The sequence below is a fragment of the Rana temporaria genome, chromosome 3 (assembly GCF_905171775.1).
Source record: "Rana temporaria chromosome 3, aRanTem1.1, whole genome shotgun sequence".
Lineage (NCBI taxonomy): Eukaryota > Metazoa > Chordata > Amphibia > Anura > Ranidae > Rana > Rana temporaria.
Genome location: NC_053491.1, coordinates 442,822,199 through 442,838,889, shown reverse-complemented (window position 1 = coordinate 442,838,889; position 16,691 = coordinate 442,822,199). Strand labels below are relative to the sequence as shown.

Below are 16,691 nucleotides of genomic sequence, written 5' to 3'. Positions count from 1 at the left end.
ACGCCGTCGTATCTCAGAGTTTCGTCGGTCGGATCTATGCACCTGATTCTCCCTAAGATCCGACAGGTGTATATGACTTACACCGTCGGATCTTAGGCTGCAATCTCACGCTGGCCGCTAGGTGGCGCTTCCGTTTGTATACGCGAGGAATATGCAAATGAGGAGTTACGCCGATTCATAAACGAACGACCGCCGCATTTTTTTTACGTCGTTTGCGTTCAGCTTTTTCCGGCGTATAGTTACCCCTGCTATATGCGGCGTATTCTATGTTAAGTTCGGCCGTCGTTCCCGGGTCGAATTTTATATTTTTAACGTCGTTTGCGAATACGGATGGACGTAATTTACGTTCACGTCGAAACCAATGACGTCCTAGCGACGTCATTTGGAGCAATGCACGCTGGGAAATTTAGCGGACGGCGCATGCGCAAATCGTTCGGCGCAGGGACGCGCCTGATTTAAATTTTACACGCCCCCTAGCCGCGGAATTTGAATTCCGCCGGGGGATTTACGATACGCCGCCGCAACTTTACAGGCAAGTGCTTTCTGAATAAAGCACTTGCCTCAAAAACTTGCGGCGGCGTAACGTAAATCAGATCCGCTGACCTATCTGAATCTGGCCCATTGTTTTTTTTTCCAAAATGTTCGCTTTTATTGTTTATAGCGCAAAAATTATAAACCGCAGAGGTGATCAAATACCACAAGAAGAAAGCTCTATTTGTGGGGAAAAAAAGGACATCCATTTTGTTTGGGCACAGCGTCGAACGACCGACCGCGCAATTGTCAGTTAAAGCAACGCAGTGCCGTATCGCAAAAAATGGCGTGGTCATTAAAGGGGGCAAATCCTTCCGGGGCTGAAGTGGTTAAAACAAATATTAGGAATGATCTATGTATATGAATAGAGTCTTACCCCCATCCCAGACACATTGGGCAGAAGGTTTTCCTCCGGTATTTCCACGTCATCCATCAGAATCATTCCAGTGGCAGAAGCCCTCAGAGAAAACTTCCCCTCAATTTTGGGGGTGGACAGACCCTTTGTTCCTCTCTCTATTAAGAAGCCGCGAACTTTGCCATCTTCACACACTGCCCACACCACACACAGGTCTGCAATGGGGGAATTGGTGATCCTACAAAACAAGAAGCATTGCAATAAATCTAAACGCAGCTTAGAGAACTAAAGTGAGGTACAGCTGATCATACACATTGCAATCTGATTGTACAATCGCTGTTAGACCTATCCGCAACTAAAGCCGGACACAGACCGAGCAAAATTAAAAACAGACTTAGGCCTGGCTCACACCTATGCATTTTTTAATGCGTTTTCAGTTTTGCAGAAACACACTACAGTCCATTTAACATGGTTTCCTATTGGGTCATGTTCATCTCTGCATTTTATGCAAAGGGCTGGGGACTTTTTTTCAGTTTTTTTGGTTCCATAGACTTCAATGGATGAAAAGTGTGGGCCAGATTCACGTACGATCTCGTATCTTTGTGCGGGAGTAACGTATCCGCTTTACGTTACGCCTCCGCAACTTAGAGGGGCAAGTGCTGTATTCTCAAAGCACTTGCTCCGTAAGTGCCGGCGGCGTAGCGTAAATCGGCCGGCGTAAGCCCGCCTAATTCAAATTTGGAACAAGGGGGAGTGTTTTATGTAAATGTTGTGTGACCCGACGTGATTGACGTTTTTCACAAACGGCACATGCGCCGTCCGTGGAAATCTCCCAGTGTGCATTGCTCCTAATACGCCGCAAGGACGTATTGGTTTTGACGTGAACGTAAATTACGTCCAGCCCCATTCACGGACAAATTACGCAAACAACGTAAAATTTTCAAATTTTGTCGCGGGAACGACGGCCATACTTAACATTGGTACGCCGCACTTACGCCACCATATAGCAGGGGTAACTATACGCCGGGAAAAGCCTAACGTAAACGGCGTAAACGTACTGCATCGGCCGGGGGTACGTTCGTGAATTCGCGTATCTAGCTAATTTGCATACTCGATGTGGAATTCGACGGAAGCGCCACCTAGCGGCCAGCGTAAATATGCATTTACGATACGACGGTGTAACACAGTTACGCCAGTCGGATCTACGGGAAATCTATGCGTAACTGATTCTAAGAATCAGGCGCATAGATACGACCGCGCGAAACTCAGAGATACGACGGCGTATCTGGAGATACGCCGTCGTATCTCGTTTAAGAATCTGGCCCTGTGTATTGGAATATGCAAACTGCAACCTGCATAGGTGTGAATCAGGCTTAATTGTAATCCATCTTTGGGCAGTCTGGTTGTATTGAAGTTGATCTATAGATTCTGTGTTTTTTTTTGCTCAGTCACTGCTGGTGGCTATAGCTGCCGGCAGTGATCATTGTATTCTGACGGCTGGGAAATCTCCTGCTGTCAGAATACAATAGCCCAGCGGGAGGGATTCTCCCGTTAACACTGACTGTGTTGATGGGAAAATCTATCAATGTTCTTTCCTTCAAATCTGTGGCTGAAGGAAAGAAATTTGCATGAATGCATGGCCAGCCTAGGTAGTGCAGGGGGCTTGTCTGATATTATATAGCTCTACCTGAGATTGTATAATCAGACTGCAATAAGTACAGACAGCTTTACACAGAGGGGGATCATTAAGGAGACAAACACAGAGAGAATGGCCCGGATTCACATACATCGGCACATATTTATGCCGCCGTAGCGTATCTCTTTTACGCTACGCCGGCGCAGCGCATGCACAGATGCAGGCACAGTATTCACAAAGCACTCGCCCCCAGTCGCTCTCAAATCTACGCTGGGTTTCCTCAGCCTAAGCCAGCGTAGGTGGGCGTGAGCCATGCTAATGAGGCGTGACCCCATGTAAATGAAGGACTGAGTGTCAAAGTTACGAATAACGTACGGCGCATGTGCCTTCCCGTGGACGCATCCCAGTGCGCATGCTCAGAATCACGTCGAAACAACTGCCTAAGATACGTCGAATCACTGCCTACGACGTGAACGTAACCTACGCCCAGCCCTATTCACGTACTATGTAAACGACGTAAAATACGACGGCTGTGTTCCCTGGTCCATACCTTTGCATGAGTTGTGCTTCCTATATGGGGAATAACTTTACGCCGGACGTACGACTTACGCAAACCGCGTATATTATGCGCCGGGCGCAACTATGTTCGTAAATTGGCGTATCTCCCTCATGTGCATGAAAATCAATGGGAGCGGAAAATGCGCCCAGCGTAAATATGCGCCCACGGTACGACGGCGTAGGCAAGTTACGTCGGTCGTAGGAAGCCTATTTTTAGGCGTATCTCAGATTGTGGGCACGGCGCACAGATACGACGGTGCATAGATAGACTTACGCGGCATATCTCAAGATACGTCGGCGTAAGTGCTTTGTGAATCCGGGCCAATCAGTTTTTATTCAATATAATGCCAGCTGCAACCTAGGCAGGCCATAGATGATACCATTTTCTTTCCAGCATCCACAGGTTGCAGGAGAGAAAATTGATTGATTTTCCCATCAACAGAATCAGTGTTAATGGCGGAATCCCTCCTGAGGAGCCATTGTGTACTCCCGCTGACAATAATTGCATGAAAAATCAGACAGGCTGGTTGTACCCAAGTTGATCGATAAACTTGGGTACAGTCAGCCTGCTCATGCCTGGTTCTAATATTGGCTGGTCCCTGCTGAACCAGCCGAGATTCAAACCATCTATGACCAGCTTTAGAGTGACAATGCACAGCCCAATGAGTGTAAAGCTAGCCATAGATGGATCGTTTCTCCTTTGTTCAGCAAGCGTAGTGAACGAAAAAAAAAAAAGGGAATAGATTCCTCCATTCCCACAATCTAGGTGGATAGAGGAGTCCTTCCCGCTGGGACCTTGTATTTCTGATTGCAGAGACTCTCCACTGTTAGAAGACACTGATCAGTGCCTGCACAGGCTGAAAAGATTTCCAACATGCCCGTCTAACAAAAGTCAATCGTTAAATGTGCAATGTGCATGCTGTGGCCTGACTTTAACCACTTGCTGACTGCCTATCGCACCTGGACTGTGGCAGGTCGGCTCTATCGCGTGAATCAATGTACCTGTACGTTATTTCATGTAATAGACACTGGGGGGGACGATTTGTGTGCTGATCGGACACAGAGGATGCCAATCAGCGGGTCCAGCGGGTCCACCGGCCACCCATGATCGTTCCCCAGAGAGGCAGAATGGTAATCTGCCTATGTAAACAAGGCAGATCACAGTTCTGACAGGGGAGAAGATAGAGATCTTGGGCCGGATTCACAAAGAGTTACGCCGGCTACGTAACTCGGAATCTAAGCCCGTCGTAAGTTTAAGTGTATGCTCAAACTGAGATACACTTAATCCTAGCTGAGATACGATGGCCTGCGCCGTCGTATCTTAGGGTGCAATTTTTCCGCTGGCCGCTAGGTGGCGCTTCCGCTGATTTCGGTGTAGAATATCTAAATGACTAGATACGCCGATTCACGAACGTACGCTTGCCCGTCGCAGTAAAGATACGCCGTTTCCGTAAGAGATACGCCTTATAGATAAAGCTGCCCCCTAGGTGGCGTAGCCAATGTTAAGTATGGCCGTCGTTCCCGCGTCGAAATTTGAAAATTTTACGTTTTTTGCGTAAGCCGTCCGTGAATGGGGCTAGACGTAATTTACGTTCACGTCGAAACCAATACGTCCTTGCGGCGTACTTTGGAGCAATGCACACTGGCATATGTACACGGACGGCGCATGCGCCGTTCGTAAAAAACGTCAATCACGTCGGGTCACCAATAATTTACATAAAACACGCCCCCTCAACCCTTAATTTGAAATAGGCGCGCTTACGCCGGCCCCATTTACGCTACGCCGCCGTAACTTAGGAGGCAAGTGCTTTGTGAATACAGCACTTGCCTCTCTGACTTACGGCGGCGTAGCGTAAATACGGTACGCTACGCCGCCGTAAAAATGCGCGGATCTACCTGAAACCGGGCCCTTGTGTTCCTGCCAAGCAGGAAGACCGATCTCTGTCTTCATCCAGTCAGACCATCCCCCACACAGTTGGCAAGCACCTCCTAGGAACACATTTAACCCTTTGATTGCCCCTGTTAAACCCTTCCCTGCCAGTGTCATTAGTACAGTGACAGTGTATATTTTTAGCCTTGATTACTGTAATAACACTGGTTCTCAAAAAAAAAAAAAAAGTGTCAAAAGTGTCAGTTAGGTGTCTGATTTGTCCTCTGCACGTTGCAGTCCTGCTAAAAATCGCTGATCGCCACCATTACTAGTAAAAAAAAGAAGAAAAAAAATGGCACAAAAATATCCCATAGTTTATAAACGGTATGGGCCAGATTCAGAGACAACTTACGCCGACGTATCTGTTGATTACGCCGCCTAAGCTCTAGTATGCGCCGTCGTATCTATGCGCCGTATTCAGGAAACAAGATACGCCTGAATTTTGGCTTAATACGACCAACGTAAGTCTCCTACGCCGTCGTATCTTGGGTGCATATTTACGCTGGCCGCTAGGGGGGCTTCCGTTGATTTACACGTCGAATATGTAAATGACCTAGATACGCCGATTCAGGAACGTACTTGCGCCCATCGCAGTAAGCTACTTACGTAAGGCGTACGTCCGACGTAAAGTTATCCGACCTAAAGCAGGGGTAAGTCATGTTAAGGTATGGGCGCGCGAACAGCGTCGTATATTACGTCGTTTGCGTAAGTCGTACGTGAATGGGTCTGTGCGTAGGTTACGTTCACGTCAAAAGCATTGAGCCGACGTATCTTGGGGAGTATATGCGACGTGATTCTGAGCATGCGCCGTTCGTTCGGCCGTTCATTTAGGGGTCACGGTTAATTTTAATACAACACGCCCACTGCCTTGCTACTTTGAATTAGGCGGGCTTACGCCGGCCATTTTACGTTACGCCGGCGCAAGAAAGGGAGCAAGTGCTTTGTGAATACAATACGAGCTTCTCTATCTTACGTTGGCGTAGCGCATATCAGATGCGCTATGCCGCTCTAAAGATACGCCGATCTCTCTGAATCTGGCCCTATAACTTTTGTGCAAACCAATCAATATACGCTTATTTGGGAATTTTTTTTACCAAAAATATGTAGCAGAATATATATTGGCCTAAATTGATGAAAAAAAATATATTTAAAAAAATAAATAAATTATTGGACATTTTATAGCAGAAAGGTAAAAAATATTGGCCCAGATTCTCAAAGGCGTTACGACGGCGCAACACCATTTGCGCCGTCGTAAGTCCTAATCTGGCCCCCGGGTATCTATGCGACTGATTCTTAGAATCAGTTACGCATAGATACCCATTAGATCTGACAGGCGTAAGGCTCTTACGCTGTCAGATCTTAAATGCAATTTTTTTTCCCACCGCTAGGTGTCGCCTCGTCGTTTTCCCCGTCGTCTATGCAAATTAGGTATTTACGCGAGATTCCCGAACATACGCGCGGTTCGACGCAGAGAATTTACGAAGTTTCCGTAGCTTAAGCGACGCGTAAAGTTGCCCCTGCTATTATGAGGGGCAACCAATGTTAAGTATGGCCGTCGTTCCCGCGTCGAAATTAAAAAAAATTACGTCGTTTGCGTAAGTCGTCCGTGAATGGCGCTGGACGCCATTTACGTTAACGTCGAAACCAGTGACGTCCATGCGACGTCATTTAGCGCAAAGCACGTCGGGAAATTTTAGGGACGGCACATGCGCAGTACGATCGGCGCGGGAACGCGCCTAATTTAAATGATCCACGCCCCCTACCTGGATCATTTGAATTAGGCGGGCTTGCGCCAAAGAATTTACGCTACACCGCCGCAACTTTACAGCCAAGTGCTTTGTGAATCAAGCACTTCCCCGTAAAACTTGCGGCCGCGTAACGTAAATGAGAAACGTTACGCCGCCGCAGTTTAACGCCAGTCTACGAGAATCTGGCCCATTGTTTTTTTCCCCCAAAATTCTCGCTCTGTTTTTGTTAATAGCGCAAAAAATAAAAACCGCACATGTGATCAAACACCATCAAAAGAAAGCTCTATTTGTGGGGGAAAAAGACATCAATTTTATTTGGGTAAAACGTCGCACAACCGCGCAATTGTCAGTTAAAGTAACACAGTGTCACATAACAAAAAAATGGCCTGGTCATGAAGTGGTTTAAGAACATCTGTATTAGTTTCCATTCTAATTCATCTGTGTATTATCTATCCTTTATAGGAAGAGGGGATGATGAAATCTGATTGGTGGTGCTGAGGGAAAGTCCCTGGAATTGGGTGTAGGTTAGCGGGTAGAACTGGGGTGAACTGTACCAGGTTTTGGATCCGTTAAGTGTGTAGGTTTTGCTGGTCGGGTTGTATCGTGCTCTGGTCTCCATTCCACCCGGGTCACTGCCATGATTGGGCTCGGTGAGGCCAAAACAGCCCAACAACTCTCCTCTGGCTGCGTTAAAACAGACAATGAATGAATGAATGAATGAATGAATGAAAAACTTATAAAGCGCGGCGCATGCGAACTGAATCGCTTCTGGGCGCTACAATGGATTGTTAACAAGGCAACACACACTGACTCCAATTCCTACACCGACAAACCAGAGCATGACACACAGGCTTGGTTTAACCCCTTCTCTCCCATGAGGAAAACAAATCTTAAAGTGGAGTTCCACCCATAAATATAACATTACATCAGTAGTTTTAAAAAAATTTCATTAGTCCTTTAAGAATGTTTTTTTTTTTTTTTAGATGCCTTCAAAGTGTTGTTGCTAGGCAGAATAGTTAATCTTCCCTCTTCCTGCACCTAGGTGCTTAATGCTTCCTAACCTACACCGCACAGACTCCTGGGAATGTAGTGGGTGTAACTTTCCAGGAGTCTGTGCACTCCCCAGTCTCGAAGAATCATGTGACTTGGACAGTACAGGTGCTGAAACCTGATCTGAAACCTATTACACTGCTTGTGCAGCACTGAGCATGTGCGAGATCTGCAAGGCTGAAATCCAGGAAGTCATACAGTCTGGCTTCATGATGCCCACACTTAAGATGGCCCCAGTCAATTTCTATTTTATAAAGTGTCTAAATGCTGTAACAACCTAACAAAACGGACCTTAGTTTACAGACTAACTTTACTAGAATACATTAAGCTTGTGTATTACAGGGGTATTTATATTTAAAAAGTGAAATTGTGTCTGGAACTCCGCTTTAATGCCCAAGCACTATTTTGCAACTTTGGCCTGTGTTAGTAAAACTGTACATATCATCATCACAACTACTTTTGCATTCAGGTGGAATTTTTCAGGACAGATTGAGTTTGATTTGGTGTTTTTTTTTTTTTTTTATATCTAAGAAAAACTGTCCCAAATAGTAAAAAAAAAAAAAAAAAAAAAAAAAATGTTTTTTTTTATTTAGCTGTATGTTTCTTGTTTCTATCACCAAAGAACAATCCAAAATAACAAAACAATAATACATATGTTATCTGTTGTTCCTACCCGTAGTACAGCTCAGAAACAATAGTGCGCATTTTGCTTTATTTTATCCTACCTAAAACACACTGGGCCAGATTCACCTAGATCTGCGGCGGCGTAACGTATCGCATTTACGTTACGCCGCCGCGGGCAAGTGCTTGATTCACAAAGCACTTGCCTGTAAAGTTGCAGCGGCGTAGCGTAAATCCCCCGGCGCAAGCCCGCCTAATTCAAATGATCCGGGTAGGGGGCGTGGATCATTTAAATTAGGCGCGTTCCCGCGCCGAAACCTACTGCGCATGCGCCGTCCCTAAATTTTCCTGACGTGCATTGCGCTAAATGACGTCGCAAGGACGTCATTGGTTTCGACGTGAACGTAAATGGCGTCCAGCCCCGTTCACGGACGAGTTACGCAAACGACGTAAAATTTTCAAATTTCAACGCGGGAACGACGGCCATATTTAACATTGGAAACGCCACCTAGGGGGCATGTTTATCTTTACGCCGCGTATCTCTTACGGAAACGGCGTAAATTTACTGCGACGGGCAAGCGTACGTTCGTGAATCGGCTCATTTGCATATTCTACGCCGACCGCAATGGAAGCGCCACCTAGCGGCCAGCGTAAATATTGCACCCTAAGATACGACGGCGCAGGCGTACTTCGGTTTCGTCGTAAGGCTGTTCCTGCTAATAGGAGCCGCAGCCAATGGTAAGTATGGACGTTGTTCCCGCGTCGCGATTTTCAAATTTTACGTCGTTTGCGTAAGTCGTTCGTGAATGGCGCTGGATGCCATTTACGTTCACGTCGAAGCCAATGACGTCCTTGCGACGTCATTTACCGCAATGCACGTCGGGAAATCTTCCCGACGGAGCATGCGCAGTACGTTCGGCACGGGAACGCGCCTAATTTAAATGATCCACGTCCCCTTTGGGATCATTTGAATTACGTGCGCTTATGCCGGCCCCTTTTACGCAACGCCGCCGCAACTTTACAGGCAAGTGCTTTGTGAACTAAGCACTTGCCTGTAAAACTTGCGGCCGCGTAACGTAAATGTCATACGTTATGCCGCCGCAGTTTTGCGCGCCCCTACCTGAATCTACCCCACTGTTTCAGAAAAACCTAACAGGCTGGTTTGTACACAAGTCGATCGATAGATTAAAATTTCGATCCATATATGGCGGCTTAATTGAGTTAAACCATAACACAGCACAGACACCATTGCTACAAGGAGGATACAACACCTAAATGTTTATAGTGAGAGCCGCGATCTGAGTGTCCTTACCCAATCCGGGCAGAAATTTCTGTTTCTGTTCCTCTGACCCATAGGCGGCGATCGGATGCATAACCAACGAGGACTGGACACTCATCACTGAGCGATAGCTGCTGTCCACCCTCTCCACCTCCCTCGCCAAGAGTCCATATGCCACGTAGGAAGTCCCGGCACAACCGTAACCTGGAGAGAGCAGGGGGTGAAATACAAGAGCGGCGATCAATCTGTCACTTCATTTAAGGCAACTCTACATTGGATTGTTTTTGCTTTAATACAGTCTTCTGTTGTGGACAAGTATAAATACCAAGGGCTGGTTCACACCACAGTTCCCGGGTGCGTTCTTGCACGCACGTTTTTGGCAATTTCCAGTGCGTTTTTGATGCAGTTCCAGGTACTTTTTTCCTTATTTTGTCCTCTGTGCATTTTTGATGCGTTTCCAGTCAGGGGCGTACCTAGAACATTTGGCACCCGGGGCGGATCCAATATCTGGCACCCCCCCCACGGTAAAATGTAAAAACACCCCACTGTGCCCCCTGCATCCTTCAATATCTCTTTGTCACTACTGTGTACCCCCTCTCCACAACTGCACCACGGACCCCTTTACATTACACAGCACCCTGCATCTCTGGACCCCTTACATTACACAGCACCCTGCACCCCTTTACATTACACAGCACCCTGCACCCCTTTACATTACACAGCACCCTGCACCCCTTTACATTACACAGCACCCTGCACCCCTTTACATTACACAGCACCATGCACCTCTGGACCCCTTTACATTACACTGCACTTCTGGACCCCTTACATTAAACAGCACCCTGCACCTCTGGATCCCTTTAGATTATACAGCACCCTACATCTGTGGACCCCTTACATTACACAGCACCCTATACCTCTGGACCCCTTTACATTACACTGCACCTCTGAACCCATTACATTACACAGCACCCTGCACCTCTGGACCCCTTTATATTACACAGCACCCTGCATCTCTGGCCCCTTTACATTACACAGCATCCTGCACCTCTGGACCCCTTACATTACACAGCACCCTGCACCTCTGGCCCCTTTACATTACACTGCACCCCTTTACATTAGACTGCACCTCTGGACAGTGCAGACCCCTCCCTACAGTGCAGACCCCTCCCTACAGTTCAGACCCCACTACAATACAGAACACCCCCACAATACAGAACCCCCCCCTCATATAAAGAACCACCCCCTATACAGAGAACACCCCCCCACAATACAGAACCCCGCCAGAATACAGAATCCCCCCTCATATACAGAACCACCCCCTACAATACAGAACACCCCCCCCCCCCCCACAATACAGAACCCCCTCAGAATACAGAACCCCCCTATACAGATACCACCCCTCTACAATACAGGACTCCCCCACACAATACAGAACCCCCCTCATATACATAACCCCCCCCCTATACAAATACCACCCCCTACAATACAGAACACCCCCCCTCAATACAGAACCCCCCAGAATACAGAACCCCTCTCATATACAGAAACCACCCCCTACAATACAGAACACCCCCCCACAATACAGAACCCCCCCCCAGAATACAGAATCCCCCCTCATATACAGAACCACCCCCTACAATACAGAACACCCCCCCAGAATACAGAACCCCCCTATACAGATACCATCCCCCTACAATACAGAACTCCCCCAAAATACAAAACCCCCCTCATATACAGAACATCCCCCCCCACACAATACAGAACCCCCCCAGAATACAAAACCCCCCTCATATACAGAACATCCCCCCCCCACACAATACAGAACCCCCCCAGAATACAAAACCCCCCTCATATACAGAACATCCCCCCCCCACACAATACAGAACCCCCCCAGAATACAAAACCCCCCTCATATACAGAACATCCCCCCCACACAATACAGAACCCCCCCAGAATACAGAACCCCCCTCATATACAGAACACCCCCCCTTACAATAGTGCACACACCCCCCTTGCCTTCAGACCCATAATGCCGTCAGACAGATGATTATCAGCGCGCCGCGTGTTACACTACACACACAGGCAGCACAGCACAGGGGGAGGCGGCTGCAGCTTCACGCTCCTAGGCTGTGTGACTGTCAGTGTCAGACAGTCACAGCCGTATCTATCAGAGCCGCGGGCGCTGCGCTGCCACAGAGAAGGGGATAATTGCGGTCCCGGGTATGGGTACGGGCGGCTCGCACGAGTCACCCCCCCCCCCTAAAAAGCCACGCTTCAGCTTTACCTAGACTGCCGCTAGCGCTGCCTCCCTGTTACCGCGCTATCATAATGCCGCACGCTACAGTCCTCTTCATTCGCGGAGGGGGGGCCACGGCCTGACACCCCTCCAGGGTGTGGCACCCGGTGCGGCCCGCCCCCTCCGCCCCATGCTTAGTACGCCTCTGGTTCCAGTGCATTCCGGTGAGTTTTTTTATGCGTTTTTACTATGTTTCAGGACAGAAAAAATGCAGCAGGTTCTACTTTTTTTCTGGAACTGGAAAGCCCTGGAACTGACTGCACCGGTGTGAACTATGCCATTGGAAACCATATAACCTACTTTCCATGCGTTTTGATGCAGAAAAAAAAAACGCACTGGACTGCATGTGGTGTGAACTGGCCTTCAAAGCAGAAAACACATTTTGGTGCTAGGAGGAACCCTAATCATAAAAAGATACCTTCTGGTCACCTGTCCATTTTCTTTTTTATCTATAATGGTCTCGACTTGCCGTCCGAAAGACGTTTTAGGATGATAAAAGCAAGGACAAAGAGATTTAAGGAGAGTTTTTTCCCAGGGCTATTAACCACTTAAGGACCGCCTCCTGCACATTTACGTTGGCAGAATGGCACGGCTGGGCACAAGCACGTACAGGTATGTCCTCTTTAAGTGCCCAGCCGTGGGTCGTGGGCGCACGCCTGCGACCCGGTCCGAAGCTCCGCGACCGCGGGACCCGATCGCCGCTGGAGTCCCGCGATCGGTCCCCGGAGCCGAAGAACGGGGAGAGCGGTGTTTATAAACACAGCTTCCCCGTTCTTCACTGTGGCGCCGTGATCGATTGTGTGTTCCCTTTTATAGGGAAACACAATCGATGACGTCTGACCTACAGCCCCGCTCCCCTACAGTTAAAAAAACATATGAGGTCACACATAACCCCATCAGCGCCCCCTTGTGGTTAACTCCCATACGGCAATTGTCATTTTCACAGTAAACCATGCATTTTTAATGCATTTTTTGCTGTGAAAATGACAATGGTCCCAAAAATTTGTCAAAATTGTCCGAAGTGTCCGCCATAATTTCGCAGTCACAAAAAAGTAGTAAAAAAATGCAATAAAACTATCCCCTATTTTGTAAACGCTATAAATCTTGCGCAAACCAACCGATAAACGCTTATTGCGATTTTTTTTACCAAAAATATGTACAAGAATACGTATCGGCCTAAACTGAGGAAAAAAAAGAATGTTTTATATATTTTTGGGGGATATTTATTATAGCAAAAAGTAAAAAATATTGCATTTTTTTCAAAATTGTCGCTCTATTTTTGTTTATAGCGCAAAAAATAAAAACCGCAGAGGTGATCAAATACCACCAAAAGAAAGCTCTACTTGTTGGAAAAAAGGACACCAATCTTGTTTGGGAGCCACGTCGCACGACTGCACAATTGTCAGTTAAAGCGACGCAGTGCTGATTTGCAAAAAGGGGCCTGGTCCTTTAGCTGCATTTTGGTCCGCGGCTTAAGTGGTTAAAGGGCTTGTATGGCTTTGGTTTAAAAAAAAAAAAAAAAAACAACCTGTCATACTTACCTCCACTGTGCAGCTCGTTTTGCACAGAGTGGCCCCAATCCACGTTTTCTGGGGTCCCTCAGCGGCTGTCTCGGCTCCTCCCTGCAAGCGCTAACCCCCTCCATGGGAAGCTCTCTCCCAAGGGGGATAGCTTGCGGCACGCTCACTGTGCTATAGCCGCCGACTGTATCACTCGGTCCCGCCCCCGGCGCGCCACGTCATTGCATGTGATTGACAGCAGCGCGAGCCAATGGCTGCACTGCTATGAATCTCCAATGACGAGCCGCCTTAAGCTGGGGGAAACCATTGCGGGAACGAGCCCCACGGAGTTTCGTGGCTAAGGTAAGTAAAATGGGGGGGGGGGGGGCAAGAGTGCTAGGATGCATTAAGGTGAAAAAACACGAACCTTTACAACCCCTTTAAGGTTAAAATGAATTATAAATATAATTACCTTTAATAGTAGATCCCAGGACACCGAGTTCTCCCAGCTCGGATATAATCTCCCGGTCAAATGCTGGACACAAGAAGAAAAAGCAGATTAGAATGAATGTTTTCAGGTGGAATCAGTGGTAGGGCTGTATAAAGCAATCACACTATCCCAGACCAGTCACATGTTCATTATTATGAAAGGTAAAACCAGGATACCGCACTGGCATCAGGATGCTTTCTACTTTTTACATTGATAGCTGGCACTGGACAGCGCAGTCCCTCATACGAGTCAACGGGAAAACTGGAAAGGGCTCCTCTATCGGTTCCGCCACTTACTCATAGATAGGCTAAGCTCTGTCTCTTTCCAACATCCTCGGCTTAACTATAGGTCAGCAATCTGAAGGGAGACAATGCTGGCCCCTAAAAAAAGTCCAGGTGATGAAAAGGGGTGGGGCCAGGGCCACATGGCAACAAAGCAAGCTTTATGGAGCACCGCAGGACTATACAAATAAGATTGCTTCCTCTTGATTACTCGGGATTACGATACAAAATCGCTGGTTCAGGTTAAAATTGAAATCCTCCTTTCTGATTATGTTTTACATTACACCCAGATTTAGGCTGTAACATGAAACATGTTCAGAACCCCCCCCCCCCCAACTACAAACCACCCATCCCCCTTACTGAAAATCAAGGTTCTTCTTCTCCCCACAGGCTCCTGTTATGTTTTTAAAGTGGTTGTAAACCTCAGACATGAAATATGAACGAAGCCTATTTCCATCTATAGTCTGTACTTGATTCAACTAAGAGCACTAAGTGTCATTTCTGTCTGCTGCTCCATTCCTCTGCTATCACTTCTGACAGGTTTTCCTGACACCAAGAGAGAAAGGTGACAGGGGAGGGATCTCCAACTGATTGACAGCCTCAGCTCTGTTCCTGCATGCTGTGTGTAAGGGGTGTGTCCCTTCCCTCCAATCAGCTCTCACTAAACTCTGCAATGAGTCTGATACATAGACATGTCTCCTATACCAGAGATATGCAATTAGCGGACCTCCAGCTGTTGCAAAACTACAAGTCCCATCATGCCTCTGCCTCTGGGTGTCATGCTTGTGGCTGTCAGAGTCTTGCTATGCCTCATGGGTCTTGTAGTTCTGCAACAGCTGGAGGTCCGCTAATTGCATATCCCTGTCCTATACCCATCACCGTGGATGTCACATCATGCTGATTTGTGCCTGTGTACGGCCCTCGTTTGTCCTGCCGGGGCCCTCATGGATCCCAGGCCCACAGCTCCCAGGATAGACATTCCCAGCGGCAGCCAATGGAATATGAGCATGCAATTTCTTTTTCAACAGATTTGTAAGTATGGGCCCCTTGGTGGCCCCTTGGTGTTTTTTATTAGTACAACATCATCCACTAGCTTTATTACACACCATAAACTGTTTTATTTCATAGACTCTATGTATTGCATCAACCCCTGGGGAAGTGAACAGTTGTTCACGAAACGCGTCGGGCTACCAGGATGCATTTTGATACTCACCATGGATTGTTCAATGGAATACTGTACCTAACTATGAATATATAATATAAATGTATAACATCACAAATCTGTTTGACCATATGGTACTTGTCCGTGTTTACTTGTTGACATTGTATGTGCTAATAAACTTTCATTTTACATCTCATCATTATGCGTGTCGCACCTCATTTAAAGTCCCAAGGGCAAACTGTTGCTACTTTCTATGAGCTCTGCAATGTGTCATTTAATCTCTCCACACCATTTTTTTCTGTCAGCTCAGACAAGCTATATAACTTCTGCACTTTGAACAGATGTGGAGAAGAGAAGACTGCAGATAGACAGCTACAACTTCTGTAGAGGGATTTGTTTCACCTCTGTGTATCACCTGAGGATTGTCACTAAGAGCCCTTTCACACTGGAAACGCCTATAGCGGAGCGGTAAAACACCACTATTTTACCGCGTTTTCAATTAATTTCAATGGAGGGGGCGTTTTTGGAGCGTTTTATGAGCGTTTTAATAGCGCTATTTTTACAGCGAAAACGTGGCAAAAATGCACCAGTGTGAAAGGGTTCTTAAAGCAGAGTTCCACCCAAAAGTGGAACTTCCGTTCATTGGTCTCCTCCCCTCTCTGGTGCCACATTTGGTACCTTTCGGGGGAGGGGAGCGGATACCTGGCCTGACAGGTATCCTGTCCCCACTTTTGGGAGCCACGGCGATTTATGTCACCGCTCGGCTCCCTCCCCTACCTCCTCCTTCCCCCTGCTGCCAGGCCAGTAGGAGAGCAGAGCCTCACGCATGCCCAAAATGGTTCCCGGCATAAAGTCGTAAGACGACACTGCCGGGTCCCCTTACCTGCGTTGGTGGCGGCAGCACCTGACAGCTGGACTCCAGGCTCTGGACAAACCTCCGCTGTATCACCCATTCACAGAGATTTGTGAATGGAGAAACTGCCAAAAAGTACAGAAAGTCCCAATTTCTACGTTCGGACTCAAGATTTTGAATGGAGCACAAGTGTGGTGACGTCAGTGTAGTCCTATGATACTTCCTCCAGTCCCGTAATCAAAGGTCCATAACGCGGACCTGAGCTGGAGGAATAGTCTGCAGGAGCCTGAACATCCACTGATCACAGCTACAATGCTTTACAGGCTCAAATTATAAACATTCATAAATGCACAATGTTGCTGTATTTTTTTTTTTTTTTTGCAAAAGGTGGACTATGAG

The 16,691-nt window shown here is 47.3% G+C and overlaps 1 protein-coding gene across 2 annotated transcripts in view; it reads right to left on the bottom strand.

Annotated features, from left to right (window-relative positions):
- The window catches only part of GCDH (glutaryl-CoA dehydrogenase), a 55,204-nt gene that overhangs the window by 13,741 nt on the left and 24,772 nt on the right, over positions 1-16,691 (bottom strand). For both annotated transcript variants that reach the window (XM_040346487.1, XM_040346488.1), the window contains 4 exons: positions 13,979-14,041; positions 9,742-9,912; positions 7,313-7,442; positions 908-1,124 (listed from right to left, as the gene is read on the bottom strand). In XM_040346487.1, the coding sequence (XP_040202421.1) occupies positions 908-1,124; positions 7,313-7,442; positions 9,742-9,912; positions 13,979-14,041 (581 nt within the window). The remainder of the gene's footprint in view (positions 1-907; positions 1,125-7,312; positions 7,443-9,741; positions 9,913-13,978; positions 14,042-16,691) is intronic.